Below are 15145 nucleotides of genomic sequence, written 5' to 3'. Positions count from 1 at the left end.
AACAGAACCCAGACTCTGTTTTAATCATTCTCAGGGACTTTAATTAAGCCAATCTTTCCCGTGAACTGCCAAAGCACATCACACATCACAGCACATCACATGTCCCACCAGAGACAGTAATATATTGGATCACTGTTACACCACAAAAAATAATACATATCAATCTGTCCCACTGGCAGCTTTAGGACTCTCTGATCACTGTTTGGTTAATCTTATACTGACCTACAGGCAGAAACTGAAGTCAACTAAACATGTATTAAGGACTGTAAAAGATGGACTAATAAAGCAGAACAGGATTTAAAAGCTTGTTTTGACCTCACCGATGGGAGTGTTTTTGAAGCTGGTGCCACTGATCTGGAAGAGCTCACAGAGACTGTAACATCATATATTCTGTGAAGATATGTGCATTCCTACCAGGACTCGTTTAACCTACAACAACGACAAATTGTGGTTCACTGTAAACAGGGCCGGCTTTGCCGACAGGCGACACAGGCGGCCACCTGGGGCGCCATCTGCTGGACGAGGTGCAAAATGGCAGAATTAAAAAAAAAAAAGTTAATTAAATGTATGAAAGCTGCGCACACGCTGTACACTTTTACTGTGCACTGTCCACACACTGCTTGTATTTGTCCATTTCTTTTACTAGATTTACAATCCTAAAAAAACGACTGAGTCACTCTGACAGGCAGCTGTCAAACTCAGCTGCTCAGCAACCGGGAGTGAAATGAAAACACTATAACTGCTTTTCCTTGAGGTGAGATCTTAATGCTTCTCTATTGTTTTCTACTGTATCGTTCAGGTTGTTGCTTTTAAAGAGTTGTTGTGTGAACATTTAAAATAAAAAATGAGTAACTATGGAATAACTGTGAAGTTTCTTTTTCCCGGGGGAAAAAGAAACTCCTGACGGAGTTTTGGCCTGACGGAGACAGCTCCGTCAGGCCAAAGAAGATGCTTCAGGAAGGGGGACAAAGTCTTGTATAAACAGGCTAAATGCACACTGGAAAAGTAGATCATAGTGAAAAAGAGGAATTATTCTGAAAAACTAAGGAATTAGTTCACTTCCAGTGACTCATCAGTGTGGAAAGGTGTGAAGTAGATCACCAACCACAAGACATCATCCCCCAGCACTGTGGAGAATCAACAACTGGCATGAGTTCTACTGTTGGTTTGAAAAAACACCCCACACCCACCCTTAACACCTCTTCACACAACCATTCACAACTCTTGCAACCACCCTCTCTCCCACATCATCGCCGTCCCAAAGAAACCCAAAATTACAGGACTAAGACTACAGGCCTGTGGCTCTAACGTCTGTGGTCATGAAGTCATTTGAAAAACTGGTGCTGGCCCACCTGAAGGACATTACTGGACCCTTACTGGACCCTCTTCAGTTTGCCTACAGAGCAAACAGGTCTGTGAATGATGAAGTCAACATGGGACTGCATTATGTTCTGCAACATCTAGACAGACCAGAGACATATGTGAGGATCCTGTTCGTGGACTTCATCACAAAACCTCCTCCTGTCCAAACTAACTCAGCTCTCCATGCCCACCTCCATCTGTCAGTGGATCACCAGCTTCCTGACAGACAGGCAGCAGCTAGTGAGGCTGGGAAAATTCCAGCACTCGTACGATCAGCACTGGAGCTCCTCAGGGTTGTGTTCTCTCCCCACTGCTCTTCTCCCTGTATACCAACGACTGCACATCTAAAGCCCCCTCTGTCAAGCTCCTGAAGTTTGCAGACAACACTACACTCATTGGCCTCATTCAGGATGGTGATGAGTCTGCTTACCGACAGGAGGTTAAAGAGCTGGCTGTCTGGTGTAGTCTTAACAACCTGGAGCTTAACACGCTCAAAACTGTGAAGATGATAGTGGACTTCAGGAGAAACCCCCCTGCTCTCCCCCAATTCTCCACCCATGAACATCACTGTAACAACAGTGGAGTCATTCAGGTTCCTGGGCACCACCATCTCCCAGGATCTGAAGTGGGACATTCACATAGACTCCACTGTGACTCCAAGCAGAGCTTGTTCTTCCTTGGCCAGCTAAGGAAGTTCGACCTGCCACAGGAGCTGCTGAAACAGTTCTACTCTGCCATCAATGAATCTGTCCTCTGCACTTCAATAACTGTCTGGTTCAGCTCAGCTACCAAATCTGACCTCAGAAGACTACGTTGGATAGTACGGACTGTGGAGCAAATCATTTGTACAAGCCTCCCCACTCTCCAAGAACATACAGAGTGAGCAAAAGGGCTGGCAACATCTCTCTGGACCCTTCACATCCTCTTTGAACTGTTGTCATCTGGTTGACGCTACAGAGCACTGAGCACCAGAACGGCCAGACACAGGAACCATTTCTTCCCTCAATCCATTTCATGAACACCTGTCAATAATTGTGGAACACACACTATTTATATACTTTTCAATTTGCACATAATATACCTGTACATAAGACTGTCTATTGATAAATATTTGTACATACAATTGTCAATTTGTATATTTTTTATTCCTTATTTATTTATTTATTTTTATTTGTGTTTTTTTATCTGTCTCATTCTGTTACACTGTGGAAGTTTCTGTAATGAAAACAAATTCCTGCCAATAAAAGCTCATTCATTCTCATTCATCACAGAATGTTTTGTCTGTGTAGTGAGGTGACAACTGACCCTCTATTGGTCATTTTCTGCACATGTCTAAGCCCTTTTTGAGCTGGTCTAGACCTAGGGAGTTCTAGGTCCTTCTTCTAGGTTTGTTTCAGGGGGAATATCAGCCTATATATGAGCACATGGACAAAGGCACCACAGGTGACTATGCTAATAAAATTGTTGCTGTTTATTTATTTATTTATTTTTTTGTTAATTCCAAACATTGTTCACTGTTCTGTATTTTGTTTTCTATTTTTTGGGGATGAAATAAAAACCATTTATTTACTCAAGTGTGTCTTTCGTGTGTCTTTTTAAACACATAAATCTAATGAATGGTCTTCTTATATTCATAATTAAATTATTTAGTTAGGGGTCAAGGCAGCATAGCAGTTTTAACCTTCTTTGCTGTCATCTATTGCTCAGTTGCAATATTCATTTTCTGTCCTAAACGTACCTGGCAACAGTAACTGAAAAATACAAACAAATCAGATTTGGATGGGTCCATATTTCACCCATTACTCAGTCAAGTGCAATGAAAACTGCCTGACATTAGCTGGCAGTATAATAAGTAATTTTATGCTTAATTGCTTATAACTCACAGATCATACAGACTAGAATTAAACAATCCGATCAAATTATATGTTATTACTTTACATTTTATAACTGCTGTTTATTTTTGTTTATTTATTATTTTGATTGAAAATACTGTAAAATTGTAATATATAATAAAATTGCAGACTGTACATGCTTGTAATGGAGTTTCCTCATATAAATTAATATATTTAACTAAATATATACAGTGGAAACCTCCTGAGGTTAACAATTTAGTTTAAACACCTACCCTCACTGATGCTTTCCTAAAAAAAAGTTTTAGATTTAATCAAGATTTAATCAAGGAAGTTGAGATGTGGCATGTTTTTTTACACTGGTATGAGTGCTAAAAATATATATATATATATATCTTTCCCACAATGTTTTCTTTTCACTTTTCATTAATACAGTACATTCATCATAAGTGTTTATATAATTTTGAGTTGTATGAAGCCTCCACCTGATAAATTTTCCCACTTATGATTCACTTGCTTGGGTGTGTTATAAGGATAAGTTCACATAAAAAAAATAAAAAAAACAATCAAAATTTTGCAACAGTTGCAAATTGTGTAACCTTTCATTTCTCCACACCTTAGTGGAAGAACATCTGGGAAAACAGAGAAACCACTCCCTCTGCGATCATATATATAATCAGGCCCTGCTGAGGTCTGATTCAGTAACAAGGCTCATCAAACTCTGTGATTTGCTCTTTCACAGTAGTTCTGCATCAACATCATGGGTAAGTCACATAATATCAGGTGATTTTATGATGCTGTCATTTTGTAATACCGTAGCACTGCATACATTTTCTCTATAAATATTTAAGGGCTTCAGGTGATATTTTCTGTGTTGTTTCTAGCAAGCATTTATGGAGACATCATGAAAATAGACACCACCGGTGCATCAGAGAGGACAGCAAAACAAGACAAATTAACCATAAAGGGTAAGAACGCATGCATACAAATCACTTTTTCACTTAGTATATGCAATATGCACACTGTTACAGTAGTAACAGTAATTACAATAGTTCAATGATTTAAACTTGTCGTAGGAGTTGAAGCCTCTAAAAAACTGGCTGAGAATGATCTGGCCCGGATGGAGAAATACAAGAGTATGATTATCAAAGTTGGCAGAGCAAAGCAGATGGAACCGGCTGTGATTGCTGCCATCATATCCAGAGAGTCCAGAGCCGGAGCCGTTCTGAAGGATGGGTGGGGCGACCATGGCAATGGCTTTGGCCTCATGCAGGTTGGTCAGAATAACTGATTTACTCTATTTCAAAATATAAGCACATGTCTCATGAGATAAGATTAAAAGCCTTGAGGATAACTAAAGCTGACTCGTAAACCCAAGTTGTTATCGCATGCAAAACATGTTTATGCCAGCCAGAAGTTGCAGAGTACATTTAATAATTCTGAACATTTCAAATGTTTCTCTTTTGATTATGTTTCTTATAGGTCGACAAACGCTACCACGCTCCAAAAGGTACATGGGACAGTGAGCTGCATGTCACACAGGCTACTGAGATACTCATTGGCTTTATTAAAGAAGTTAAAGTAAAATTTCCCAAATGGACACAAGAGCAATGCTTTAAAGGTAGGTTAGGTTTACGCTGAGAGATAAATAAACATAACTAGCATAACAAAGACAATTAAATGCAAATAGATGTTCATCGCTTAACTTCCATACCATATAATGTCTGTTTCAGGGGGAATATCAGCCTACAACGCAGGAGTGAAGAACGTCCAAACATATGAGCGCATGGACATCGGCACCACAGGAGATGATTACTCCAATGATGTTGTCGCCAGAGCCCAGTGGTTCAAAAGCAAGGGTTACTGAAGAACATATGAACCTGTAAACCCCTTACATTACAAGATTACAAACCCCGATCCCTAAAATGAGGCCTACTGTATTGCTATAGTAGTTAAAAATAGTTATTAGGTGTTGATGTAATCTTTCTCTTTTAAGAGTCTGTGGTGTTTTCTAAATGAAACTACACAGTGCATTTCACGTGATGATAGTAATGCAGATCTGATTAAATAAAACTCATTTATTTACTCAAATCGTGTGTTTTCTTGTTCATCACAAAATTAACCTTATGAACAGTATTTCCAAATACTGCATCCTTCATTGCTCCTGGAAGTAGAGCTTGAATCGTGTTGTTGTTCTGTACGATAGAGGGCGATGTCGAGCCTCATCCTGCACTCATACACATGACACTGAAGAATGGCATTAGTGGAAATCTCTGATGTTTCGTTCGCTTAAGGATGACCAGATATCTCTAGGATTTTCTTCACTTTGTAAGTACATGTCTGCGGTAAACATTAATGAGTGAATCTGGTTCTATTGCGGTTTTTTGTCGGGTTTCGGCTCACTGCGCTGGACAAAGCGGTTGTTTGGGAAGTTTGGGAAGCAAACATCTCTATCACTTTCCGCTAAGTCTAACGTTAGTTAACAATGTTACGCGGTAAACTAGCGATTGGTTCTTCGGTAGTTTACAATAGTATCGCTTTCTCTGTAATGTTTTTTAATGGTTGCTGTAAAAGAGGATAACTTCAAAACATTTTAATAGTTATGTGAGTTGATAATGTAAATATTCACTGCATCGAGCTGGCAAAACGTTTGAAATTTTACGTACGCTTTTTTTTACACTAACAACTGTGAGTACATTTTTTTTGTTAAAGGTTTTTAAACGTTTTAGTTGTTAATAGTGTTGTTTACTGTTGTTTTGTCTTGTATTGTTTTAATAACATAAGATATGAGAAAATACACACACACACACACACATTATAATTCATGTGAAAATAGATTTAAATATATCACATTGAAAAGCTATAAAACATTTTTAGCTATTTTTTTTATTTCCATTTAGTTTACCTTGATGTAATAAAATAAAACCGTAATATAAATTAATAAAAACAATGTAGATCGATGTAAATAAATAAATAAATAAATAAAATAATAATAATAATAATAAAAACACAACCACATTACCAAAATGTTAAAATTAAAACAGTATTAAAATTTAATAGTATCTCAGTGATACTAAAATAACAGTTCATATAAATCAGTGGTTCTGAGCCTGTCCTGGAGTACTCCCTGCCCTGCACATTTTGTATGTCTCCCTCAATTATCACATTCAACTCATCAGCTCGTTAGGAGACTGCAAGACCTGAAGTGGGTGTGTCAGATAGAGGGAGACATACAAAACGTGCAGTGCTGGGGGTACTTCATGGAGAGGTTTGAGAACCCCTGATATCGATTATTAAAATGCCTAAATTATACTAAATCTATAGCTAAAACAATCTGACATATAACTTAAAAATAAAAAATATAAACGTCAGATTATTTATATTTAAAGGTGTCATATGAAGTTGCTAAAAATAACATTGTTGTGTATTTGGTGTAATGAAATGTGTTTATGCGGTTTAAGGTTTAAAAAACACATTATTTTCTACATAATGTACATTATTGTTGCTCCTCTATGCCCCGCCTTTCTTAAACGCATCAAATTTTTACAAAGCTCATCGGTCTGAAAAGCGAAGTGTATGTTGGTTGGCCAGCTATCCAGTGCATTGTGATTGGCTGAATACCTCAAGCGTGTGACAGAAATGTTACAGACCTGGGCGATATTTCAGAAAATTTCTTATCGATAATCAGCTTAAAAAATATCATCAACCCAATCCCAACCTCCACTACGCCATAACCCCCCCACCCCCACCGCAGAGAAAACATTGCTGACGCGCACCGTTTGGTCTTAATTACTGCCAGATTTAAGTATGGTTGTACTTTTCTTAGTTTGTGCTTAAACTAACAGAAAACATTAGTTTTACTGTTGTGTTGGTGTTGCTAACAATTTCCATGTTCTTATCAAATTTGTTTAAAATTAATTTCACTCTGTGAGGAGAACTGCTGGAGAACTGAGGAATAGGCCGTGAAAGAATTTACGTATTTGAATTATACCTGTCGTGTGTGGTTTTTCATTATTATGCAGTCTGTTTACATAAATATTCAGGAACACATGCAGTGCTACTATATGTCTTTTTTCTGTTTAATTTTAATTAAACTGCAGATCAAAATAGAATAGGCCTATTCCCTAAATAAGGATACATTATATTGAAATGCATCCTCAGAATAAATCGCATACACAGATGCATGTTGCCATTACAGTAGTCAGCACTGAACAACAGGCAAATAAAATATAAACTGAGGTTACAAAAGTGATTCAGTCAATATCAGGTAGGGATTTTCTTTTTTGTTCTTTGATTACATTAATGACTGGCTTCAGAGGCTACGGTCAATGCACAGATCCAATACAGCTTTGTTTTCTTTATCAAAACTTTACTTAGCTTAAGACACTCCCTTAAAGACAAAGAGCAAGTGGAGCAGCTTAGGAAGGAGGTAGCCAGTGGCCTGGAGAACATTGACAGAACCTTGCTTCCTGGCAAGCTGAAGCTCTGGTGCATGCAGTATGGACTACTTCCACGTCTACTGTGGCCACTAACCCTCTATGAAGTCCCGCTCTCAAAGGTGGAAAAACGGGAGAGGCTGGTCAGCTCATATGTAAGGAATAGGCTTGGCCTTCCCAGGTGCCTCAGCAGTATTGTACTTTACGGCAAAGGGATGCTACACCTGCCCATTTCCAGTCTGGTAGAGGAGTACAAGTGTGCCAAAGTCAGACTGGAGATGATGCTACTTGATTCAAACGATCCATTTGTAGCCCAAGCTGCCCCCATCTTGGCCACGGGAGGAAGTGGACCCCACTGGTTGCAACTGAGCAGGCAAAGGCAGCACTCAGACACAAAGACATCGTGGGGCGATTGCAGGAGGGGAGGAGTGGTCTTGGACTTGGGAACAGTACACCAGTGTGGAGCAAGGCCTCTCCATCTCAGAGACACAAGATGGTGGTCCAAGAGGTACGTCGGGAGGAGAAAGCAAGAAGGTGTGCCCAAGCTGTGGCTCAGGCAAAGCAAAGGCAGTGGATGGCATGGGAAGGGGTGGAGAAGAGGAAGATCTCCTGGAAAGAGCTGTGGGAGATGGAGGCATTCAGGGCAAGCTTTACCATCAGGGCTGCCTATGATGTCCTTCCTTCTCCCGCAAACCTAAAACAATGGTATGCCGAAGACCCCACGTGCCCTTTATGCCCAAGTCTAGCAACACTGAAGCACATCTTAGTGGGATGCAAGACCAGCCTCACACAAGGCCATTACACCTGGCGGCACAACCAGGTGCTAAAGTGTCTTGCAGCAGTGTTAGAAAGCCGGACGAACAAGCGTGAATGCCCTTCCTCCCCTGTCACCCCAGTGGCATCCAACACTATTTGTTCGGGAGGGTGAGGGGGTGTAGACATAGTCTCATAAAAATATTTGCAGGAGCCACATTTTTCATGATATTTTATTCAGATTTGAAATAGAAACTCATGAGACATGTGACTTTCAACCCATTACTTTTCTAGATTGCTCCAGGACTCATTTCATGTATTTTTATATCAAATAAAAAAATATTTAAGTGTGGTAAAAAAAAAAAAAAATTCAAGGCACTTCAGTGTCTATAACTTTTAATATTTTTGAGCATTGTCAAATCTGGTTGATAAAAAGTAAAGCCCAAAGGGTTTTCTTTCCAAAGACTCCAAAATTATGTTTGTAACACTGAAGTAGGAAACTGTTACAATTATAAGTTGGGCCATCCTTAAAAATATTTTGGTTGGCAGTAACAGTAAATTTTTTTTTAAAAAAGGGTCGGTAGGTCGGTCTATTTTTTTTTTTTTTTTTTCAGGTTTCAATGTAAAAAAAATAAATACATTTTTGTGATGGTGATGACGTATGAATTTAAACAAATTAGCATATCGTGACGTCACTGACTGGGTCTTCAACCCGTGCCTTCGGGCGCATCATTGCAAACCTCATTTTGATGCAGGCTATATAGACCACAAACAAATTTAAATCTTTGTCAAAAGCATGTTTATTGCATGAATTTCAGGTGAGAAGAAAAAAAAATTAGGTACTGTTTTACTTGCATTCACCGCTACGTATCAATGCAACCTACAAATGAGGGAATGTTTACTTTGCTTTCTTGGGTTGTCACTTTTGTGAAAAAAATCCTGTTTGATTTGAGTGACGAGTGTTCATTGAATCGTTGAATCGAATTGAATTGTAAAATCGATTTTGCATGTCTAAAGTTTTATACAGCAAATAACACCAAATATAGGTAAATCCACGGACAACAGGCAGGACGAATGTAAAGATTCAATATATTGGTAAAAACCAATATTTCTGATGATTTATAGCGTGAAGTTACGTTAAAAAATTCTTTTTTCCAATATTTGTCGAATTTAAAATAAAAATCCACATTCGAATGCGTATTCGAATTTTAGGTGCGCATTAAGGAAGCTGCCTTATGAGCCCCGGTATGTGTTCCATTCCATCTCGCCGCGCGCACAGCTGTGTCTACACAACTTTCAAAGGCGGACGAGCTCGACATGCAGTATCTGCTTTCTCATCTTTCACCTCGTGTACGCGCACGAGATGCGATGACGATGTATGTGCCATTGCATTATAAGGTTATGTTAGCCTATCAAGTTCAAGCGGTGTCGAGCTGTTTTAATGATTTTTTTTAGATGTATTATGGTGCCCGAACCCGTATGACTTTGAATGGTGACCGCAAACATTTTGTTTACTGCAGCCGCAGCCATCATTACCAAGCGCATTACTCCAGCCTTCAGTGTCACAAGTCGGTCGGACTAAAAGCAAAAATAAAATAAAAATTTAGTCGGTCCTAAAATGACAGGGTCGGTCGGGTTACGGCAAACAAGAATATTTTTAAGGATGGCCTTAGGTAGAGCACTTTCAGCTGTGAGTCCCATAATGGGGGGTCAGGTTAACAGGTTAAAGGGGTCATATAATGCTAGATGCACTTTTACAAGTTGTTTGAACTGAAATGTGCGTTGGCAGTGTGTGTACACAACCACCCTATAATGCTAAAAATACACCAAGTGTTTTTTTGTAATCTCGTTAAATGTTTTCCCCTTTCTCAAATCGAGCTGTCTGACCATGTGACGTCACATGGTCGGAGGCCCCTCCCATGATTGTTTGATTGAAAGCAGCGCTTCAGCACAGACTGGACTTGTGTCTTACCTCAGACCCGCCCTGAGTGAGCCATCTTCAGTCCGAGATGCAGACGAGCATGAGTCCTAGTGATTGAGGTGTTTTGTTGTTGGATGTAATAATGAACATGGCAGTTGTCATTTACTCCTGACATCTGAGCAACTGAAATCTCAGAGGATTAATTTACGTTTGGATCTGAAAGAAATGTTCCCTTGATCTACTTAAATGCATTTTTGTTCGCGCGAATCATTCATGATCCAGCCTCCCGTACAGAAACAGTGAGTATAATGTATTATAATGAATCATTGCAAATCACCTTTCCTAATAATGTGCTAATTAGCAAGTTTCACTATGAATGTGGCTAAAGGTCTCTCAGAGAGCAGATGGAAGAGAGGGGCGGAGTCAGCAGAGCTAATTAGCATTAAAGGAGAATTCCACAAACCAGCGTGTTTTGAAAAGAGCTGTTTTTTACAGGGTAAAAAAATTGTTTTTTACACTACCATTGAGAAATTTTAAACAAACTATGTTACAGACTTTTCATTAAGAGCCTAAAGAATCATATCAATATATCAACAAATGGGTATTATATGACCCCTTTAACTTTCATAAAGAATATCTCTTTGGGTTTGAGACTTTATTCTGTGCAACTTTTTATGCACCAAGAGCTTGTAACACTCCAAAGAGAAAGTAAAAATTGTAATCACATGTGTCCCCTTTAATAAAAAATAAAAGAAATGAAAAGAAAAAGAAACAAATTAATTAATTTGGTCATTGTTGAATAGATGACACTTCCCACAACATCTGTATTTAAATTACGACACTCATTAACATTCTCTGTATTATTCATGAGTTGTTTAAACAGTCAAATAGCTGAACTGTAATTTTATTAGATAATTGAACCCCTACGAGCATGTGTTAACAGCGCCTGTTGTCCTGTGAAGTATCTTCTGATGATGAGCCATGTTAATAGTCCTGTTATGACTTTAAAGGAACTTTGGAAAGAAAAGCGTCGTAAAACCCAGGGTGCCCAACCCAAGTATTTCAATATTATCATCTCATTAAACTACTGAGATGCTCCATTCAGAAACCTCCCTCCAGAAAAGCCACACACCGATATTTAAATGGCCTGGAAAACAGGGATACAAAGTTAACTGGTCACAGATAGAGGGAAATAGCAGCTGAATGGGCTGTGTCCATTGGTCAAGCTGTGTGGACCCAGCAGGACGCTTTCTTATTGTAAGAGTAAAGGACTTAATGGACACATGGAGAGCTTGGCTTTGTTTTTTTCTCAGGAGGCTTTGCATGATTAGAGGAGCTTGTATATTCAGGTTATTTCGAACCATCTCAGTCGGCACGGTCCCGCTTATCGTGCCTCTGAGCCGAGGGGTATCATTTCTTGGGTTATTTACAGTTTGGCAAACATGGCCTTAATTAGAGTGTGTAGAGCACTGCCTCAGAAGATGTGTTCCAGATGTGGGCTGGAATTCAGAGAGCTTTGTAAAGAAAAGAAACAGTGCTCTGCAGGAGATGCCTGAAGAAACTTGAGTAAGAAAAACTGTTGAAGGGGATTGACGGAGTTGAATGGGGGGGCGGGGTTTCCGTCACTTTTCAGGGTTTAATATTCATGACTATGTCTGTTTCTTTAACAGAATGTGGTCTGAGTTGTTCTGGCTGATTCTGTGCCTTAGATGAGTGATCTGATTGAGTGATGGCTACTATTACAGCTCTGTCACCTGTGATAATGTACTTATGAGCAGAAGCATGTGTGTCATATCAGACTAAATCAAGATCAGGAACAACAATAAAAACAAGCTGATGTTGTTGTTGTTTCAAACAGTAGAACATAATGCCAGCAACACCAAGGTCATGGGTTCAGTTCTAAGGGAATGCAAAACCTGTATGCCTTGAATGCAAGTGTCTGCCAAATGCATACTGTAAATGTTTAAAAAATAGTTTTGGGTTAAACTCACAAATGTATATTGATATATATATATATATATATATATATATATATAAACAGTATGGTTAATAAGTTTGGGGCTGGTAAGATTTCTTAAAATGTTTTTGAAAGAAGTCTCTTCTGCTCATCAAGACTGCATTTATTTAATCAAAAATACTGTATAATGTATTATTACAATTTTATCTGTCTTCAATTTGGATATTTTGTTAAATATATTTTATTCCTGTGATGATCAAAGCTAATTTTTCAGACTCTCCCGTCTTCATTGTCACATGCTCCTTCAGAAATTATTTGAATATGCTGATTTGCTGCTCGAAAACATGTATTATTATTATTATTATTATTATTATTGTTATTGTTTTTTTACATTATAAGAGCATTGTAAAGGTCTAGTTCTATTTTTAGCGGCTTATTTTAGTTTGAGTCTAGTGTTTGTGTGAAGCTGTCATTTTAGTTTTTATTAGTTTTAGTCACTTCATACTCTATTTAGTCTAGTCAAGTTTCAGTCAACTAAAAGTCTGAGCATTTAGTCTTATTTTAGTCAGAATTATCCATGACTATTTTTGTCAGATTTTAGTTGACGAAAACTGATGACATTTAGTCTAGTTTTAGTCAATGAAAATTGTATTTTAGTCTCTTTTTAGTAATGCAATTCTATTTAACCCAGTCAACATAGTATAAGTACCTAGTAGTATAGACGAAACCCAAAATTTCGAAAAAACCCATTTCGAACAAGGCTATCTTATTATATTATTGATACCTTATAGAATACATCCATTCCAGACACGGAAGATGCTATGATTTGAATTTACAACATTTATTTTACCAATCAAACATGTTAGAAGTACACACATCAGTCCCCTTCTCTGTGTCAGACTTTGTGTGTTGTCTTCTTCTAAATAAAACCCCAAAGTGTAACTTCTTAACTTTCTTAGAAATTTTAATTTCCTTTTTGCATTAACTATGTAATTTTAAATAATTGTATATTTGTAAACAAAAACAAGTGATTTTTTATGTAGTCTGACCACTACTGTACAATTGCCATTAAAAGATGCATAATTATAAAAAAAAAGTATTGTAGCAATTGTGGCAAGTCATGTAGCATGACAGGACGTGTCAGCTTTCCAAAACTATTTAATCCTCAAATATGAAGGAAGCCAGTTAGAAGGACGTTTGAAGGCGAATGTTTTGCTGATTATCAAGCAACCACATACAATGACTGCATGAATGAATCTTCTGATAATGCTCAGCGTTAAGAAACTGAAATACATATGGGTTTCTTCAAAGGCAGAGCAAAAAAAGCTCTCAGGAAATACCAGCCTGGCTTTTTCATAAGGAAAACTGACTGACATTCCACCCAACTTTGAGAAAGAGGACTGCAAGACGTTCACCTGCAGTGCAACTCCACAGAGGCTCTGTTCTCCATATGTGTGAGGAAATAATAAATGGGTTTGACAGCCATCACTGAGTGTGAACTTCACGTCTGTGTCTGCCTGTATTGGTCTGTGCCGTTTAGCATGAAGCATGAATCTCCCCAACCGCAACTGGAAGAAAATACTTTTTCGAAGTCCAGCATTTGCTATTATTTGTGTTTAAGAAAAAGAACCGGCCGGCGCAAAGCTTTGTTTACACTTTTGCCTGATACTCCTATACGATTTGCCTGGGGGGGAGGAAAATATTCAAAACTTGCAGGAAGGCGAAACGTTTGTATGTAGTGGAGACTGCGGTGGAGGTTGAAGTTGTGTGCACAACACATTTTCTAAAGAAAATAGGGAATTTGACGTATGCCCTGTCACTTCTGTTAGAGTGAAATATCATCATTTTCCACCTAGAACCATGAAACAGGCTCTTCAACAGACTCTCTTCCCCTACAGTAAACAAGTACTTTTATTTGCATGCATGAACCAGCAACACTTTGGTTCACATTCACTTCATAATGAATTTTCTAAAAGAGGACTTTCGCAGAGATGACATAGAATAACTATTTTGAGTTTAGAAGAACATGAAGAACATTTTGGGAAATGGAAAGGTTACATTTGATGTTAAAGGTTCTTCATGGAACTATTGATGCCAATTTATTTTTAAGAGTGTAAGTGAAGTCATTCTGAGCAGTAAGGGTTAGGTTTCTAGTAACTGACTAAATATTGGGTTAAAAAGTTGCTGATGATTTATTCAAACTGTGTTGGCCATCAGCTGACTGGCTTTCCAACCTCCTTTCATGGGACAGAATGAGTCCCCCCCACCCCCCCTTTCAAACACAAAGGTGGTATCTCCTCAGGGAGCTGCCCATCTAATTATCAAATGACACCCGGCCTGTCGGCGGTAAGCCACTGGGGTGAGACAATAGTGGCTGCATCTCTGGATTAGTTGAAGGGGGTTGGAGAAGGAAAGGAGGGGTGAATCCTCTTTGAGGAGGAGACAGAGAGCATGCTCAGTCCTGAGAGACAGGCTACTGGTGCACACATGTACCTTCCCTGTGATGAGCTTTCTACTCTTTTACGAACACCCAATGTAAGGATATGAACAAGGAGATGTTGATGATTTGATAAATTCACTTTTGGACATTGAACAGATTTGTACAAAGGATGCACTAAAGAAGCTCTGCTTTTGGGGGTGAACTTTGACACCATGGCTGGATTTTGCAGCTGCTTTGGGGACAAAAAGTAAGTTGGAGCCTTTTTTATTCGTGCGAAAACTTAATTTAAAATGATTTCTGTTATAGTTCTAAAATGGCTTCGGCAACATGCTTGAGGTTGCATTTTAGTGGCATGTGATTGTGTTTTTTTATAAACGGAGCACTGGTGAAAATGGTTGTTTTGATATGCACTCTCAGATTCAAAAG

The 15145-nt window shown here is 38.5% G+C and overlaps 2 protein-coding genes across 3 annotated transcripts in view; both read left to right on the top strand.

Moving 5' to 3' along the window:
• The first annotated feature begins 3837 nt into the window (after positions 1 to 3837).
• LOC132114331 (lysozyme g-like) lies at positions 3838 to 5303 on the top strand. Its single transcript, XM_059522442.1, has 5 exons — positions 3838 to 3976; positions 4097 to 4180; positions 4289 to 4485; positions 4695 to 4833; positions 4946 to 5303. Exons 1-5 carry the CDS (start codon positions 3973 to 3975, stop codon positions 5077 to 5079), a joined length of 558 nt encoding a protein of 185 aa, XP_059378425.1. The 5' UTR covers positions 3838 to 3972; the 3' UTR covers positions 5080 to 5303.
• A 9340-nt stretch (positions 5304 to 14643) lies between these two features.
• LOC132114001 (CRACD-like protein) overlaps positions 14644 to 15145 on the top strand; it is a 41137-nt gene continuing 40635 nt past the window's right edge. For both annotated transcript variants that reach the window (XM_059522109.1, XM_059522108.1), the window contains exon 1: positions 14644 to 14966. In XM_059522109.1, the coding sequence (XP_059378092.1) occupies positions 14932 to 14966 (35 nt within the window). In that variant the 5' untranslated portion in view covers positions 14644 to 14931. The remainder of the gene's footprint in view (positions 14967 to 15145) is intronic.

This window comes from Carassius carassius, chromosome 33 (genome assembly GCF_963082965.1).
Source record: "Carassius carassius chromosome 33, fCarCar2.1, whole genome shotgun sequence".
NCBI classification, from domain to species: Eukaryota; Metazoa; Chordata; class Actinopteri; order Cypriniformes; family Cyprinidae; genus Carassius; species Carassius carassius.
This window is presented reverse-complemented; position numbering and strand designations above follow the sequence as displayed.